The sequence below is a fragment of the Erinaceus europaeus genome, chromosome 12 (genome assembly GCF_950295315.1).
Source record: "Erinaceus europaeus chromosome 12, mEriEur2.1, whole genome shotgun sequence".
NCBI lineage: Eukaryota > Metazoa > Chordata > Mammalia > Eulipotyphla > Erinaceidae > Erinaceus > Erinaceus europaeus.
The window spans coordinates 15,057,497-15,072,556 of record NC_080173.1 but is presented as its reverse complement, the minus strand read 5'-3'; the positions used below and the strand labels follow the sequence as shown (position 1 = coordinate 15,072,556).

The window sequence follows — 15,060 nt, the reverse complement described above, 5'->3', positions numbered from 1 at the left end:
CAGGTCTGCAGGTGTCTGTCTTTCTCTCCCCCTCTCTGTCTTCCCTCCTCTCTCCGTTTCTCTCTGTCCTATCCAACAACGAACAACAGTAACAAAAAAAATGGAAAAAATGACAGCAAGGAGCGGGGTCTGTAGTGCCGGCATGATAATCCTAGAAGAGAAAAAAAAAGAAAGAAGAAAGAGAAAAAAAGTAAATAAAAAGTAGAACGCCTGTGTAGCCACATGCCCACAGCTGTAGAGGAACAGAATGAAGCCACCCGCTTAATCCTGTCCTAGTGGGAAGGGGGCAGGCTGGCTACTGACCGAGGGGCTCACGTGGCCTGAAGGGTGGGTATGGGGTGGGTTCTGACTACAGGGCTGGCTCCAGAGAACATGCTCCCAGGTAACAGCCCAGCGGCCCCATCTTAAGGGTGGCCCCACCTTGACAGTGGCCTTGTCTTGGGTGACCCCCTTAAGACTTGGCCTCACTTGGCATACTCCAGGCCTTTCCTCCCGTGAAGCCTCCCCCACCCTTGTACCCATAAGCCTTGGGCTCCTCCTCACTCTTGCGCCAGATCAACAACCACAAAGGCTGTGGCTACAAGAGAGCCCAGCACCTGATGCCTTTCTGCCAAAGAACGTGGGCGCCTCCCAAACCCCCTTGGGCTGTGGGTGCGGGGGCAAAGGCGGCCAGACAGCTGACAGGGCAGCGGCCCGTCCCGGCGCCCACTGCACGGTGACAAGCTGCGGCTGGTCTGTACCAGCTCCTGCTATGCAGCGGAGGCCCCCCTGAGAGTCTGGGGACAACACCCAGCCTCAAAGCTTTGGGGTTGAAGCCAGGTGAGACAGAGGTGCCCACCAAGTCTCAGAGCCCTCGTTTAGGATCCCACTAGTGTCTTCCTGTGGAGCTGGGAGGGTGAGCACAGCCCTGCATCCTGCTCCCCCCGGGGCCCAAGCTGGCCCAAGGTGGGGTGGACCGTGTCAACCTCTGACAGCAAGCCCCACCTTGCCCCTGCTCCACCTTCCAAGCCGACCACCACCTGGCTCTGCACTGGGGTGCTATGTACCAAGCTCCCCGCAGAGCAACCCCCATCAGAGGGGGTAGGGCCAGAGAAAGGTGCTCACCCTGACCTCCCCCCAGGTGGGTCACCGTGGTACTTTGGGGCGATGATGGAGGGTTAAGTGCTAGTGACCCTTGTTGTACAGGGTCTTGCCCTGGTCACCCAGAGGAAGGCACGGGAAAAAGTGAGGGACTGCTGCCATCCCATTCCACTCGGTAGGGAAGGGTGTGGGAGGAAGGAAGAGTCTTGTCACAAGTGTTTGGAGACATCTATTAGGGAGGCAGGTGGTAGCGCAGCGGGTTAAGCACACATGGCATGAAGGACTGGGGTAAGGATCCCGGTTCGAGCCCCTGGCCTCACCACCTGCACGGGAGTCGCTTCACAAGTGGTGAAGCAGGTCTGCAGGTGTCAGTCTTTCTCTCCCCCTCTCTGTCTTCCCCTCCTCTCTCCATTTCTCTCTCTCCTATCCAACAACAATGGCATTGATGACAGCAACAATAATAACCACAAGGACAACAAAAGGGGAAAAAATGGCTTCCAGGAGCAATGGATTTGTGGCGCAGGCACTAAGCCCCAGCAGTAACCCTGGAAGAGAAATAAAGACTTTTATTACAAGTTTCCGCATCTCACACACATGTACACAGGCAGGCTCCGAGTTGGGCAAGAGAGCTGGAGAAGGTACTCAGTGTGCCTCAGCCTACCGCAGGCTAAGGGCCACATGAGGAAGCCTGCCTCCGACTCTGCAGGTTGGTGCTCCCTCGCTGAGCCCGGCCCTCCCCTTCCAGTTCAGAGTGAGCTCAGCGCTTGCCACAGTGGCCTGCAGACTGACATGGGCTTGCTGGTCCGGGCAGCGCTGTGGGGGCTGGGGCTGGGGGCTGGGGGTGGGTGGGGAAAGTGCCGCAGAAGCAAGTCGATTAGAGGCAGAAAAAGCAGCTCAGCAGAGGCTGAAGATAACCAACCAGCTAGTCAAATAGTGACTACATGACAATCCAGAGAACTGCACCACAGAAAAACAGACAAAAAAACATAAAAAGAAAAAAAGTGCTCTGTTCTGTCTCTCTTGAGAAGAAGGACGAAGAGGAGGAAGAGGAAAAGGAAGAGGAATGAGAAGTAATGGAGATTTTAAACTTGGAATTAGGTGTGTGGCTGTTTCAGGCAGGGAGCCAGAGGCTGCACAGCGTAAATGCTCACCTGGTCCTTTAAGAGCTTTGAGCACCAGGATGGCCCGGCCCAGCACAGCGGCACACCACGTGCAGCCCCTCCAAATAAGGGGAACAAATCAAAGAAGTTTGGTACGAAAACAAGAATGGGGCTGGGGAGATGGCCTAATGGTTCTGCAAAAGCCTTTCAAGCCTAAGGTCTCAGTTCAATCCCCAGCACCGCCATACGCCAAAACTCAGCAGTGTTCTGGTCTCTCAAGAAAAAAAAAAGTAAAATGCCTGGCTGATAATTAGTGTTTGTGCTGGAATCACCTGCTGGAATACCTTTTTTACTTACACAGTCAGCAGAAACTTAAGATCTCACGTGAGGCTGTCATTCATCCCACCTGTGCCGGACTGTGTGTATGTTGAGGGAGGGCTTGCTCTCAGCAGGGGTGTGAGTGCTGCAGAAAGGAACCTGCTTCGTGGAGGCTTCCCTGAAGCAGGTCATCTGTCTATGCTCACGAGACTTGTGAGAGCTGCTGTGAAAGGTGGGTCAGGAGACTGGACCCAGGAGCTAGCTCACCAGGAAGGACGCATGCCTTGCCATGCACGTAAACCAGGTTCAAATCCTGCCACCGCATGGGAATAGGAAAGTCAACCCAGAAGTGGGGAAATCACACAGGCACTGGCACCACAAAAGGAAACAAAACTAATCTGATCAGGTCAATTCATGGCATTCGAAGAAAGACCCACTGGAGCGCACATATGCCATGCTCAAGGACTCGGGCTCAAGGTCCTCAGCCTCACCTGCAGGAGGGAAACCAGAGCAGTGAAGCAGTGCTGCAGGGTTCTCTCTTCTCTCTCCCCATCTCTCCCTCCTCTCAATTTCTCTCTGTCCTGTCGAAAGGAAGGAAGGAAGGAAGGAAGGAAGGGAGGGAGGGAGGGAGGGAGGGAAGGAGGGAGGAAGGGAGGAAAGGGTCGAGTGGTGGTGCACCTGGTTGAGCGCACATGTTACAATGTACAAGGACCCCAGTTCAAGCCTCCGGGCCCCACCTGCAGGGGGAAAGCCTTGCAAGTGTTGAAGCAGGGCTGCAGGTGTCTCTCTGTCTCTCTTCCACTCTAACTCCCCCTTCCCTCTCAATTTCTGACAGTCTCTATCCAATAAATAAAGAGGATAATAAAATGGTTAGGAGAAAGAAAGAGAAAAATGAAACAAATGCCTACCAGGAACAGTGGATTTGACATTTAGGCACTGAACCCCAGTGATAATCCTGGTGGCAAAGAAAAAAAAAGTTTTTGTCCTAATGAAAGAAAGAGCTACTGGATGCATTTTGAACATAAGGCTAACTGGACAGCTGGAGAGAGACCTCACAGGTAGAGCCCTGGACTTTGAGTTTGATCCTTGATGCCACATATGAAGCAGTGAAGCTCTAGCTTGTCTCTCCTCCCTTTCCTCGGTCCCATGTAAAATTCCCATATCCAAGGGACCAGGTGGTGGTGCACCTGGTAAAGCACTCACGTTACAGTGCTCAAGGACTCAGCTTCAAATCCCCAGTCCCCACCTGCAGGGAGAAAGTTTCACGATTGGTGAAGCAGGGCTTCGGTGTCTCTCTGTCTCTCTCCCTCTCTACCTCCCTCCTCTCACTTTCTCTGTCTCTATCCGATAATAAATAAATAAAATAAAAAGCTCATATCTATTAAAATAAACAATGAAACAAAGAAACTTCACTTCAGGGGGAGAAATGTTCACAGCAGCCGCATTTCAATTCTTGATGTGGAATGGAAGTGCTCATGCCGGCAGTGGACGTGGTGGGGTGGGGTGTGGTGGTAAAGCTACGGATGCCCCCCCCATCCTGTGAGTGAGTGGGGTGAGGAGGGCACAGGCAGGGACCGGGGTGCTCTACACACCAGCAGATGCTTCACTTCCTGCGGAGCTCTGTGGGCGGAGGGCACCTTGCCACGTGCGCCAGAGCCTGAAGACCCCTTGGACCTGGACAAGTGGGCCTGTGGGTGAGGAAGGGGAGCAGCTACTGCCGTGGCACAGGCCCCCACCCTGACTGGCTGCCTCCTCACTGACAGAGGCAGGGTCCCCAACACTCACCTGCCCCCCTCCTTTCTTCCTCAGGTGCCCTGGGATGACCTCCGCTACCTTTTTGGTGAAATCATGTATGGCGGCCACATCACGGACGACTGGGACCGCCGGCTCTGTCGCACATACTTGGGGGAATATATCCGGACAGAGATGCTGGAGGGGGAAGTCCACCTGGCCCCGGGCTTCCAGACACCCCCTAACCTGGACTACAAGGTGAGGAGCAGTCAGGCAGGGACGAGAGCGGACAGACACGGCTGATGCCCGGCTCAGGGGTGGAGCAAGAAGCAGCCGAAAGCGAGAGTCTGAAATGCAGCCTCTGAGCAGGGGTGCTGGGAACTCCTTTGTGTGGCTGGGGAGCAAAGGGGAGAAAGCCCAAAGGACTTAGCAAACCCTGGGAACTATGCCAAGGGCAGGCAAGGTGGGGGCAGAACATTCTGGTAAACACTGAGTGGAGGACACAGGTTCCAGCTTGTGCTGCTGAGCTGCGGCTGGCTGCTCCACACACACACACACACACACACACACCATCCCTTTGCAGGGTTACCACGAATACATTGACGAGAACCTGCCCCCCGAGAGCCCGTATCTGTATGGCTTGCACCCCAACGCCGAGATTGGCTTCCTGACGGTCACCTCAGAGAAGCTGTTCCGGACGGTCCTGGAAATGCAGCCCAAGGAGACCAACTCGGGAGCGGGCACGGGAGTGTCTCGCGAGGAAAAGGCAGGACCCTGAATGCTCATCCCAGTGGGCAGTGGGGGAAGGGTCTGGGACCCAGGGACCCAGCCGCAGCAGTGAGAGCGTGATAGCATCCACCCCTGGGGGTCCCACCTCAGGCCTCGGGTCAGAGGCTCTGAGGTGAAGTCTGCAGGCTGGTGAGCAGGTTTCATATCCCTGGTGATACGTCACTGGCTGTGAGTGGCGTGGGCCTGGAGAGGCAGCCAAAGGCTCGTGCTGCTCATGACCCCACTGGCAGAAAGTACCAGCCGGCGCCCCGCTCTCTCATGAGGAATTTGTGCTGAGTATAGTTCTGCTTTAAATGAGCTAACTACCATGCAAAGGGAAGCTTCGTAAGCAGGAAAGCAGTCCTAAGGTATCTCTCTCCTGTCTCACCTTCTCTCTGGGAAAAACAAAGTCCACTGGGAGTCATAGAGTCATGAAGCCTTGTGGTGAAAAATAAATGAGATCGGTTAAGTATTAGATGCCACAGTAAACACCAGATTCCTTTTTAATATTTATAAATTTTACAGAGAGAGAGATACCAGAACAGCACTGACTTACCGTGGTATGGTATCAGGGACTGAAGCTGGGAGCACTGGATTTCAGACACAATAGTCTGATGTACAGCTGCTGCCTTATATTGTCCTCCTACCTTTCTGACACAACCAGATTCTTGATTAGAGACCCTCACGGCTGTTAGACCCTGTGACCTTTTCTTGGTTTAATGGCTGAACCCAGAAGTCTATTGATGACCGTTGTGGGGCCCCTCCCAGAAAGCTTGTGTTCAGCATGGCCCGGTCCTACAGACGCCACGGGACATGACAGGAAACAGATGTGTTCAGACACATCTGGAGACAGCAGGCTGACCCCCGGGGATACAGCCTTGATGACAGGAGCAGAGCAGTCTAGCTGAGTGACCAGGGCTCCCTCGTCAGCCACAGCCACAGCCCCAGCCCCACAAGCCTGGTTCACTTACGGCTCCATGTCCCTCTGCTTCAGGACCAGGAGCCATGTCCCCAATGCTGAGGGGGGCTGGGAGGTGACATCAGGTGTCGGGGCTTACGGGGACTGCCTTCCAGGTGAAGGCCGTGCTGGAGGAGATCCTGGAGAAGATCCCCGAGATGTTCAATATGGCCGAGATCATGGCCAAAGCTGCTGAAAAGACCCCCTACGTGGTGGTGGCCTTTCAAGAATGTGAGCGAATGAACATCCTGACCAACGAGATGCGCCGCTCGCTGAAGGAGCTGAGCCTGGGGCTCAAGGTAAATCCCACCCGGGAGGCCAGGAGCAGGGCCTGACGTAAGCAGGCCGGCCAGGTCAGACTCAGCCCCGGCCCCTGCACTCCCTAGTGTGCAGTCTGGGTTCCCAAACAGGCATGAGAGAGGGGGTGTCACCTGGATGTCCCCTGGCAGGGGAACCTGCCAACCTCACTGTGCCCAGGCCTCTTCTACCCACAGCCCAGCACACACAGGGCACACCGCCCTGGCCACTGTGGTCTGGGCCAAACAGTACAGTCCGGTGTCTGTGTGTCCCTCAGGGGGAGCTGACCATCACGACTGACATGGAAGACCTGTCCACGGCCCTCTTCTATGACACTGTGCCCAACACCTGGGTGGCCAGGGCCTACCCCTCCATGATGGGCCTGGCAGCCTGGTATGCCGACCTGCTGCTTCGAGTCAGGGTGAGGATGGCACCTGTGGGACGAGGCAGGGGCCCTGGGGGAGCCACCCCTACGGCTGTGCATTCCCACCCAAGGTCTGTAGCACCAGAGAGAAGCCCCAGCCCTGCTGACCTGGCCTTTCTCAGAGCAGAGCCAGAGGCCACTAGATGTCTGAGAACACAAGCACTTCGAGAGGAAAAGAACAGAGCCGTGAGGCTTCCATGCCCACGCGTCACGGCCTAAAATCACACCCACTGGCACTAGCGGCTCCTGAGAGCTGCCGAGTGAGAAAGCAAAGACCCCTGTGGGACCCCCAGATTGCCATCAGAGGTGCAGCCATGCTTCCCGACCCTGGGGGCCCAGCTCTCACTAGCTTGTGCTTTGCAGGAGCTAGAGGCCTGGACCACCGACTTTGCGCTGCCCACCACAGTGTGGCTGGCTGGCTTCTTCAACCCCCAGTCCTTCCTCACAGCCATCATGCAGTCCATGGCCAGGAAGAACGAGTGGCCCCTGGACAAGATGTGTCTGTCGGTGGAAGTGACCAAGAAGAACCGGGAGGACATGACCGCACCCCCCAGAGAGGGGTCCTATGTGTACGGGCTCTTCATGGAAGGTCAGGCGGGTCACGTGCAGGCCACAAGGGGGCGTACGGGGGAGGCGTCACAGTGGGCCAGGCTGGAGGCAGTGGGCAGAGTCCAACTCAGAGGACCAACTCAGAGCCCAAGGGTAAGGGAAGCAGGCCAGGCAGGCAGCACCCCAGCTCTGGGGACACCCTCAAGGGTGGAGGGCTCAGCCTCTGGGCTGTGGAGCATGTGAGGGTGGGTGCAGGGCCTGCCTCTGCTGCCGTCCCCTCCTGAGAGCCAGCACAAAGCCAGGACCTGGGGCAGCAGGGGGACGGGACGGGTGATCATCGAGTCCACCCTGGCCACACCTGCCCTGTACTGAGCAAGGTCACTGGCCCACAGGTGTGACCAGCAGCTTTTCTATCCTTGTCACTGAGGCTGTCACCCCCGAGCTGGGTGGGGTGAGTCAGTTCAGCAGCAGAGGCTCAGGGCTCCCCAAGAACCAAAGACAAGCACGCAGACGGCCGTTGTCCATGTTTATTTGCATTACAGACAGGAGACAGTGACGCCATTAAATAGGGCGAGGAGAGGTAACAGCGGTCTGGCTCAAGGCAAGGAATAGTCCTGGGTGTATATTTATTCAGCTGCTCTGCATATATACATGTAAGGTAGACATTCCACGTGGGGGAAAAAAATCAGCATTTCCTACCATGACGGAAGGCTGGGAGATGAGGCTCTGAACACCAGAAATTCAGACAGAGGCGTCCAAGCTACCCTGCGTGCCATCACCACGGGCACATGCCACCCACCCAGTCCTTTGTCTCAGTCCTCCGTAGTGATGCCCCAGCACCTGGCCTGCACTCGGGGCAGAGGAGCCAGGTCGGGGGCCTGGGGGCACGAGCCTGTCTGTGCGGGGGCCAGGCCTCTCCCCAGTGCTGCCCTCACTCCCAGAAGCTCACCAGACAGCAAGCAGTCACCTCACCCTGGGCCACCCTGACCGTCCACCACACTGTCCCTGCAGGAGCTCGGTGGGACACGCAGACTGGAGTCATCGCCGAGGCGAGGCTGAAGGAGCTGACGCCAGCCATGCCTGTCATCTTCATCAAGGCCATCCCTGTGGACCGGATGGAGACCAAGAACATATATGAGTGTCCTGTGTACAAGACGCGTATCCGCGGCCCCACCTACGTCTGGACCTTTAACCTGAAGACCAAAGAGAAGGCAGCCAAGTGGATCCTGGCAGGCGTGGCGCTGCTCCTCCAGGTCTAGCTGGGCCCTGGCCTCATCCCAACCACACTGGAAGTTTACGACTAGAAACTTGGCCTTGCCAAGATCACTTATTTTTATAGAAACTGAGTTGCCTTTTGCCCTCCTAATACTGAGGCATTTCATAACTGGACTAGCCAGAGTGTGAAGGTTTAGGAGAAAGAGGTACGGACTGGAATAAAATCACACTCAGCTTGCTTTCTGACTCAGTGGGTCAGTCTTTAGCGTGGAAACTGTGGGCTACCAGGGTCTGGCACAGGCCTCGGGGTGAGTGAGGTCCGGTTCCCAGCAGCAGGACAAATATGCAGGGAAACAAACCCCAAAGCCTGGAGGCCCAAGGCTGCTCGCCTGTGAGCAGCAGGCAGAGCTGGGGGTGCAGCTGTCATGCCCTCTGGCCTGAAGACCCACCTGTGAGGGGACGGGCTGTTCCCTCAGCGCCAGGAGCTGCCACCTCCATAGACATGCCCAGCCAGTCACCTAAAGCAACTGTCCCTACTCCCAGGACACTTTCCAAAGTAGAGCAATGCCTCCCTCCCTCCACAACAACACCCGCCCCCAGAATTCTGCAAAACAAACTCCTCCACATCTGAGTAAAGCTTCAACTTCTGGTCTCTGAAGATGTCAGGAGCAGGACACAGTGAGGGACCATCTGAAGTGTGTGTGTGTCCTGGGAAGGCACAGGCGTCTGACTGTGCTACACACTGCCCAGTCCGCGGTCTCTTCTAGTCGGGGGCCATGTTCTGTCTTCTTTCACGGCCCCCACCTCAAGTGCTGGGTCCACCCCAAAGACGACCTTGGGCCTGTCTGGCGGGTGGAGGGGTATTTCTGTCTGTAGCCAAAATGAATTCGGCAGAAGTCAGAGCGGGAAGCCCGCAACCCACCTAACCTAGTGGCCCAGCTGACATAGTCTTCCAGGAAAGCCACCAGTGACAGCTGGCTGAGGCTGTGGTATAGACGAGCATTAGAACTAACTGGGGGGCCCGGGTGTGGTGCATCTGGCTGAATGCACATGTTATAGTGTGTAAGGACCCGGTTTGAGCCTCTGGTTCCCACCTGCTAGGGGAAAGCTTCGCAAGTGGTGAAGCAGTGCTGCAGATGTCTGTCTGTCTGTCTGTCTCTCTCTCCCTATCCTTCCCTCTCAGTTTCTATGTCTATCCAATAAAGATTAAAAAAAAAAAAACAGGAACAACTAACTAGGAAATTGGAGGCACAGTGTGTCAAATGAAGGTCCAGAAGGAGGCCCAGATGCTGGCAGCCTGATTTTGGGCTTGAGAGCAAAGGAAGCTGTGAATATCTGGCCTTGTTCTAAGTTCAACATGATCCCAAAGTCTTGTGAAAACATTTTTCTCAGCATGTTTGCCCAAACCATGAATGAAAAGGAGGTCCTAGAATCCTAGATTCTGAGACCCAGTGAGGCTGTTAAGAGGGAGGAGGAGGGAGTCAGGCGGTAGGGAAAAGGGTTAAGCAAATGTGGTGCGAAGCACAAGGACCAGCTTAAGGATCCCGGTTCGAGCCCCCGGCTCCCCACCTGCAGGGGAGTCGCTTCACAGGCGGTGAAGCAGGTCTGCAGGTGTCTGTCTCTCTCTCCTCCTCTCTGTCTTTCCCTCCTCTCTCCATTTCTCTCTGTCCTATCCAATGACAATATCAATAACAATAACTACAACAATAATACAAGGGCAACAAAAGGGAATAATAAATATTTTTTTAAAAAAGCATGGAGTTCTGAGTTTGATCCCTGGCATGCCACATGGCTGCCTAATGTTCTAGTTGTCTCTCACATTAATAAATAATTAAAAAGAAAAAAAAAGGGAGAAGGAAAGCATTTCTCAAGTCCTCTCTCCTTGGACTTAAGGAATCACTCCAGCCTCATAGGGGGCTGCATGGAGGAGGCAGTTCAGCAGGCCTGGCTGCCAGAAAACCTCCCCCGCTGGCCACAGGAGGTCACTGTAGCCCTTCATGTCCAGGCCGGAAGGGACAGGAGGACCGCCACCAGGCAGCTCCTCATTCCCTGGTAAGCCCACCAACTGGGAGGGTTTTCAGTTTTCCCCTTAAAGGCACACATACATACTGTGGGTGGTGAGCAAAATCATCTCCCAACTTTCCACAGTGAGATGATTCACCTCGGCTGCCAGGCTGGGCCAGTGAGGCAGGGCTGGGAGACAGCCGCTTCTTTCACCTGCTCTCTGAGCGCTGGCCGGCTGGGAGGTTGGGGAGCACTGGCTTGGGGGCAGGCCACGGATGGAGCAGGAAAGGCTGCCAGAGACTCCTGAAGGTGGGGAGCAGAGGCGGAGGGAGAGGCTGGGAACCGAAGGGAGCGGGCTGGATTGCTCAAGTCCGGGCACAGCCATGTTGACTCTGGTCCCACAAAATCTGTAGGAATGTGAATGCTGTTTACGGAAAGCCTCTCTCCAAACAAACCCAGTGCCCTGGCACATTCTTTTGGCTTCTCTAATCTAATTGTCCCACAGGACAATTTAATGAGCAGTTTGAAGGCAAACAGTGTTAACTGATGTGCTGCTGCCCCAGGGCAGCGTGGCCAAGCCCCAGCCCCACCCCAAACTCCCAACCACTAAACCCTGCAGACAGGCCCGGCCTGGGGGAGGGGCTCATGACAAGGTGCTCCAGCTCTGGGCAACACTGGGGGGGGGGGGGGGGGGACTAGGCCACAGAGGCCTTCCAGCACTGACCAAGGTGACCTCTGGAGCCATCAGCCTCTTGCAGAGCTAAGGGCTGGAGCCCAATCTCACACCTCGCCCTAGGGTGGCCAGGCCCCAGGGCCCCAGAGGTCACCACAAAAGTCTGTCTGTCCAAGGTTCAAGCACCTACAGATCTAGAGATTGAGTAGTGAGATGTGGAAATCTGCTGGGGGTAGGGAAATAACTTGAGTTTTGTAAATTCACATGACTGGTGCTTTAAATTTAAAGGTGGTTGCTGTGAGGTCACACCAATAAGAACAAGGTTTGTTATTCAATCAATAAACTACGGGGGGGGGGGGGGAAGAGTGAGGGTACACTGCACCCAGTCACACAGAGTGTGGGCCTTATTTAAGCTTCATGACATGTGAAGCCATGCTCTAAGTGTCTCTCCCTCTCTCCTTATTTCTGTATAAGAAAACAAGAGTATTTTTACACAATTGAATACTAGGCAGCTATTAAGAACAATGAACCCACCTTCTCTGACCCATCTTGGATGGAGCTAGAAGGAATTATGTTAAGTGAGCTAAGTCAGAAAGACAAAGAGGAGTATGGGGTGATCCCACTCATAAACAGAAGTTGAGAAAGAAAAACAGAAAGGGAAACTCAGAGCAGAATCTGAGTCTGGAGTATGGCACCAAAGTAAAAAATCTCTGGGTGGAGGGTGAGGGTGAGGGTGAGGGTGAGGGCGAGGGCGAGGGCGAGGGCGGATGCTCAGCTTCATGGGGCAGGCGGGGAGGGGGGACACAGGACACAGACCTTTGGTGGTGGGAATGGTGTTAATATACACTCATTAAAAGATGAATAAAAGAGGGGCTGGTGGCAACACACACAGCTGAGTGCACACACACATATTCAAGCCTCCAGTTCCCACCTGTGTGTGTGTGTTGGGGGAGGGAGGGGACACCCCATGAGCAGTGAAGCGGGGCTTCAGGTCTCCTCTCCCCTTCAACCTCAGTTTCTGTCTCACCTATAGACAGACAGACAAGACACCCAGATTTTTTAAAAAGGCCGACCACTGGGAGTGGTGGAGCTGTCAAACACCCTGGTAGCAAATAAAAAAAAGACTCAGGAGACTGGGTTTTGATGGACTTTTAGTATTTTGCTTTCTAAACGTGTACACTGCTATCTGAATAAGATTAAAATAAGGACAAACTGAGCGATGACATCAGTTTGAGTTCTCTGAAGGGAGACTTAGCAGCATTCCCTCAGCAGGACCCAGCCCCTCTGTCCTCAGCCTCTGCTGCAGGCACAGCACCAGCCCCACCAGCCACAGGTCCTTCTGGTCTCTGACCCCTTCTCTCTCTCCATTCCAGGAACCTGAGGTGCCCGAGGAACAGCCAGGACCATCTCCACTGCAGCCCCCTGAGACTGACCCCATCTGGGCACTCGGGGTGAGGTCAGAGGTGAAAAGGAACTAGAATCCAGAAGGTTGACTTGGGAGACACCCCTCCCTCAGAGCAGAGGACCTTGCCTAGGACAGCGGGGGCTCACTCGCACGTGCACAAAGAGGGTGGCTGTGGGCCGCACTGCTCCTGGGTGGGCAGAGCACATCATATTGGTTGCTGCCAGCCTGGAGGACATCATCTCCATGCGCACGTCATCACACACACGTCAGGGGCAGGAGGCAGCAGCCAGGCCTGGCTCCATAGCTAGCTCTTCCTGGCAAGCTGCAGCTGGCTAGGGCAGCAAGCCAGGCCGCTCTCTGACCAGGAGCATGTCCTCCTCCCGCCTGCGGTCAGACCCGAGCTGCGCTGAGCTTCCGGGGAGGCACAGGGCCTGCTTCCTGCACCCTGTCTCACAGCCTTTCTCCAGGGGCTTTTCCGACCCAAAAACCCATGTATGGAGGAGCAGAAGTGCAGCTGTGACAATGACCCCACACACAGCGGCTCCCGGACTCCTGGAGCCAGGCCCTGCCTGGAGATGAAAGAGCTACTTCATTTCACAGCAATGGTAAGCAGCCCAAGTCCGGAGACCCCCACTCGGCATGTAACCAGACAGAGGACATGTGCCTGCTTAGTGAGCAGGTCAGAGCACACTGGGTCCGCACCTGTCTGTCTTCAGAAGAAGTTCTTTATCAGCGGAGTCACCATCTTCACCCACAGCTTCACCTGCCGACTGGGCTGCTCAAAGGTGTCAGAGGACACCACGCCCGACCTCAAGTACAGCTGCTCTTGCTCCTGAGGAAGAGAAACAGGCAGGCGTGAGGGCACCATCCTTAAACACCCCGTAAAGAAGCGAAGACACTCTCTAACTTTTTAAAAACCTTATTTAGTTATTGGATAGAGAGAAACCAAGATAGAAGGGGTGGGGGGGAGAGACAGACAGGCAGACAGCTACAGAACTACTTTACTACTCATGAAGCTTCCGCCTATAGGTGGGGACCAGGGGCTTGAACCCAAGTCCTTGCACACTGTAGCATGAGCACTCAGTTGAGTGTGCCACCACCTGGTCCCAAGACACCCTCTCCAAACTCTTGAGACAGAGAAGTGTGCACAGCAAGCAACTCAGTGCTGAATAAACACAGATGGTGGGAAAAATTAAGCCATCCTCACTAAATGAAGGAGGAGTGCAAAGGAAACCAAGGAGATTCTTAAAAGACGAGTTTGGGAGCCGGGCGCTGGCACAATGGGTTAAGTGCATGTGGTACGAAGTGCAAGGACTGACATACGGATCCCAGTTCGAGCCCCCGGCTCCCCACCTGCAGGGGGGTTGATTCATAAGTGGTGAAGCAGGTCTGCAGGTGTCTGTCTTTCTCTCCCCTCTCTGTCTCCCCCTCTTCTCTCCATTTCTCTCTGTCCTATCCAACAACAATGACAGCAGTAACAACAACAACAAGGATGGTAAACAATAAGAGCCAACTACAGGGGAAAGAGAGAGAGAGAGAGAGAGACAAGAGTTTTTCTTCTCTTAAGCAGACAAGCTTTATAACATCACTGCCCTGTGCTGAAACAGGGACCCTCAAAGTGTGCATAGAAAAGGCTCAAACTCAACAAGGGCAACAAAAGGGGAAATAAATAAAAAAATTTTTAAAATTTAAAAAAAAAAAGAAAGAAAGAAAAGAAAAGGCTCAAACTGTCTTCCTAGAGAGCAATGGAGCAGATTGTTGGAAGCCTTTAAGAGCTCCACTTGCAAGAGCTTATCATAAGAAAATGCGCACCAAGATGTCTGTCTGCTATCACAACAGTTACAACTGGGGAAAACTGGAAACCACCTAAATGTCCAACAACTAACTGGATCAATAAGCGGCCATAAGACAAATCAGCACTGGCCACAAGACAGCCGTCTAACAGAAGAGCCTTCCCCACAGCTAGTAATAGGGAAATGCGCACTATGTTCAGCAAACGCGGCTGGGTATGAAGTCATGTACACTGTGTAATCCTGACTGCACTACGGGCCAGGCGGTGGCGCACCTGGTTAAGTGCACACATTACAGTGCACAAAGACCCAGGCTCAAGCTCCTAGTCCCCCACCTACAGGGAGAAAGCTTCACAAGTGGTGAAGCAGGGCTGCAGATGTCTCTCTCTCCCCCACCCCTCTCAATTACTCTGTATATACAATAATTTAAAAAAATGAAAATATTAAAAAAAAAGGAGCAAAACAACTTCTACCTCATACATGGACAAGACGGGTTGGAATAAGCAGGAGTATTTTTGTGATTGTCTCTTTTAATTTTCCTTGGCTTTTACAATGAGAAGTCATTTCCTATGTCAAAACAGGCTCTATAAACCTTGTCATAAGCTGTAGGCAGGATGTCTGAAGAAGAAACTGTGTCTTTTATTTATTTAGTCACTGGAGCTAACTTTTTCACACAAGAAGACAGAGGCAGAAGGGGAGAGACACCACAGCAGCGAAGCTTCCTTCAATGAAGGAAGGGCCAGACTCA

The 15,060-nt window shown here is 54.1% G+C and overlaps 2 protein-coding genes and 1 long non-coding RNA gene across 10 annotated transcripts in view; 1 reads left to right on the top strand and 2 right to left on the bottom strand.

Annotated features, from left to right (window-relative positions):
* DNAH17 (dynein axonemal heavy chain 17) overlaps positions 1 to 8,674 on the top strand; it is a 120,884-nt gene extending 112,210 nt beyond the window's left edge. Inside the window, exons 75-80 of the mRNA XM_007535566.3 lie at positions 4,308 to 4,487; positions 4,813 to 4,995; positions 6,072 to 6,254; positions 6,530 to 6,673; positions 7,040 to 7,265; positions 8,237 to 8,674. Coding sequence (XP_007535628.1) covers positions 4,308 to 4,487; positions 4,813 to 4,995; positions 6,072 to 6,254; positions 6,530 to 6,673; positions 7,040 to 7,265; positions 8,237 to 8,484 — 1,164 coding nt within the window. The 3' untranslated portion in view covers positions 8,485 to 8,674. The remainder of the gene's footprint in view (positions 1 to 4,307; positions 4,488 to 4,812; positions 4,996 to 6,071; positions 6,255 to 6,529; positions 6,674 to 7,039; positions 7,266 to 8,236) is intronic.
* Positions 1,629 to 4,318, bottom strand: LOC132541857 (uncharacterized). Its single transcript, XR_009552954.1, has 2 exons — positions 3,407 to 4,318; positions 1,629 to 2,989 (listed from the first exon to the last, which is right to left on the bottom strand). It is a non-coding gene; the product is annotated as an uncharacterized LOC132541857 (long non-coding RNA).
* Positions 8,190 to 15,060, bottom strand: part of PGS1 (phosphatidylglycerophosphate synthase 1) — a 46,976-nt gene continuing 40,105 nt past the window's right edge. For 2 of the 8 annotated variants that reach the window (XR_009552952.1, XR_009552949.1), the window contains 3 exons: positions 13,225 to 13,354; positions 10,602 to 10,851; positions 8,191 to 8,329 (listed from right to left, as the gene is read on the bottom strand). Coding sequence is in view for 2 of the 8 variants with exons in the window: in XM_007535565.2 (XP_007535627.1) it covers positions 13,235 to 13,354 (120 nt within the window). In the remaining 6 variants the exon portion in view is untranslated. Of the gene's footprint in view, positions 8,330 to 10,549; positions 10,852 to 12,212; positions 13,092 to 13,224; positions 13,355 to 15,060 lie in introns of those variants that run through there. The other 6 variants (XR_009552951.1, XM_007535565.2, XR_009552950.1 and 3 more) reach the window with 5 other exon arrangements.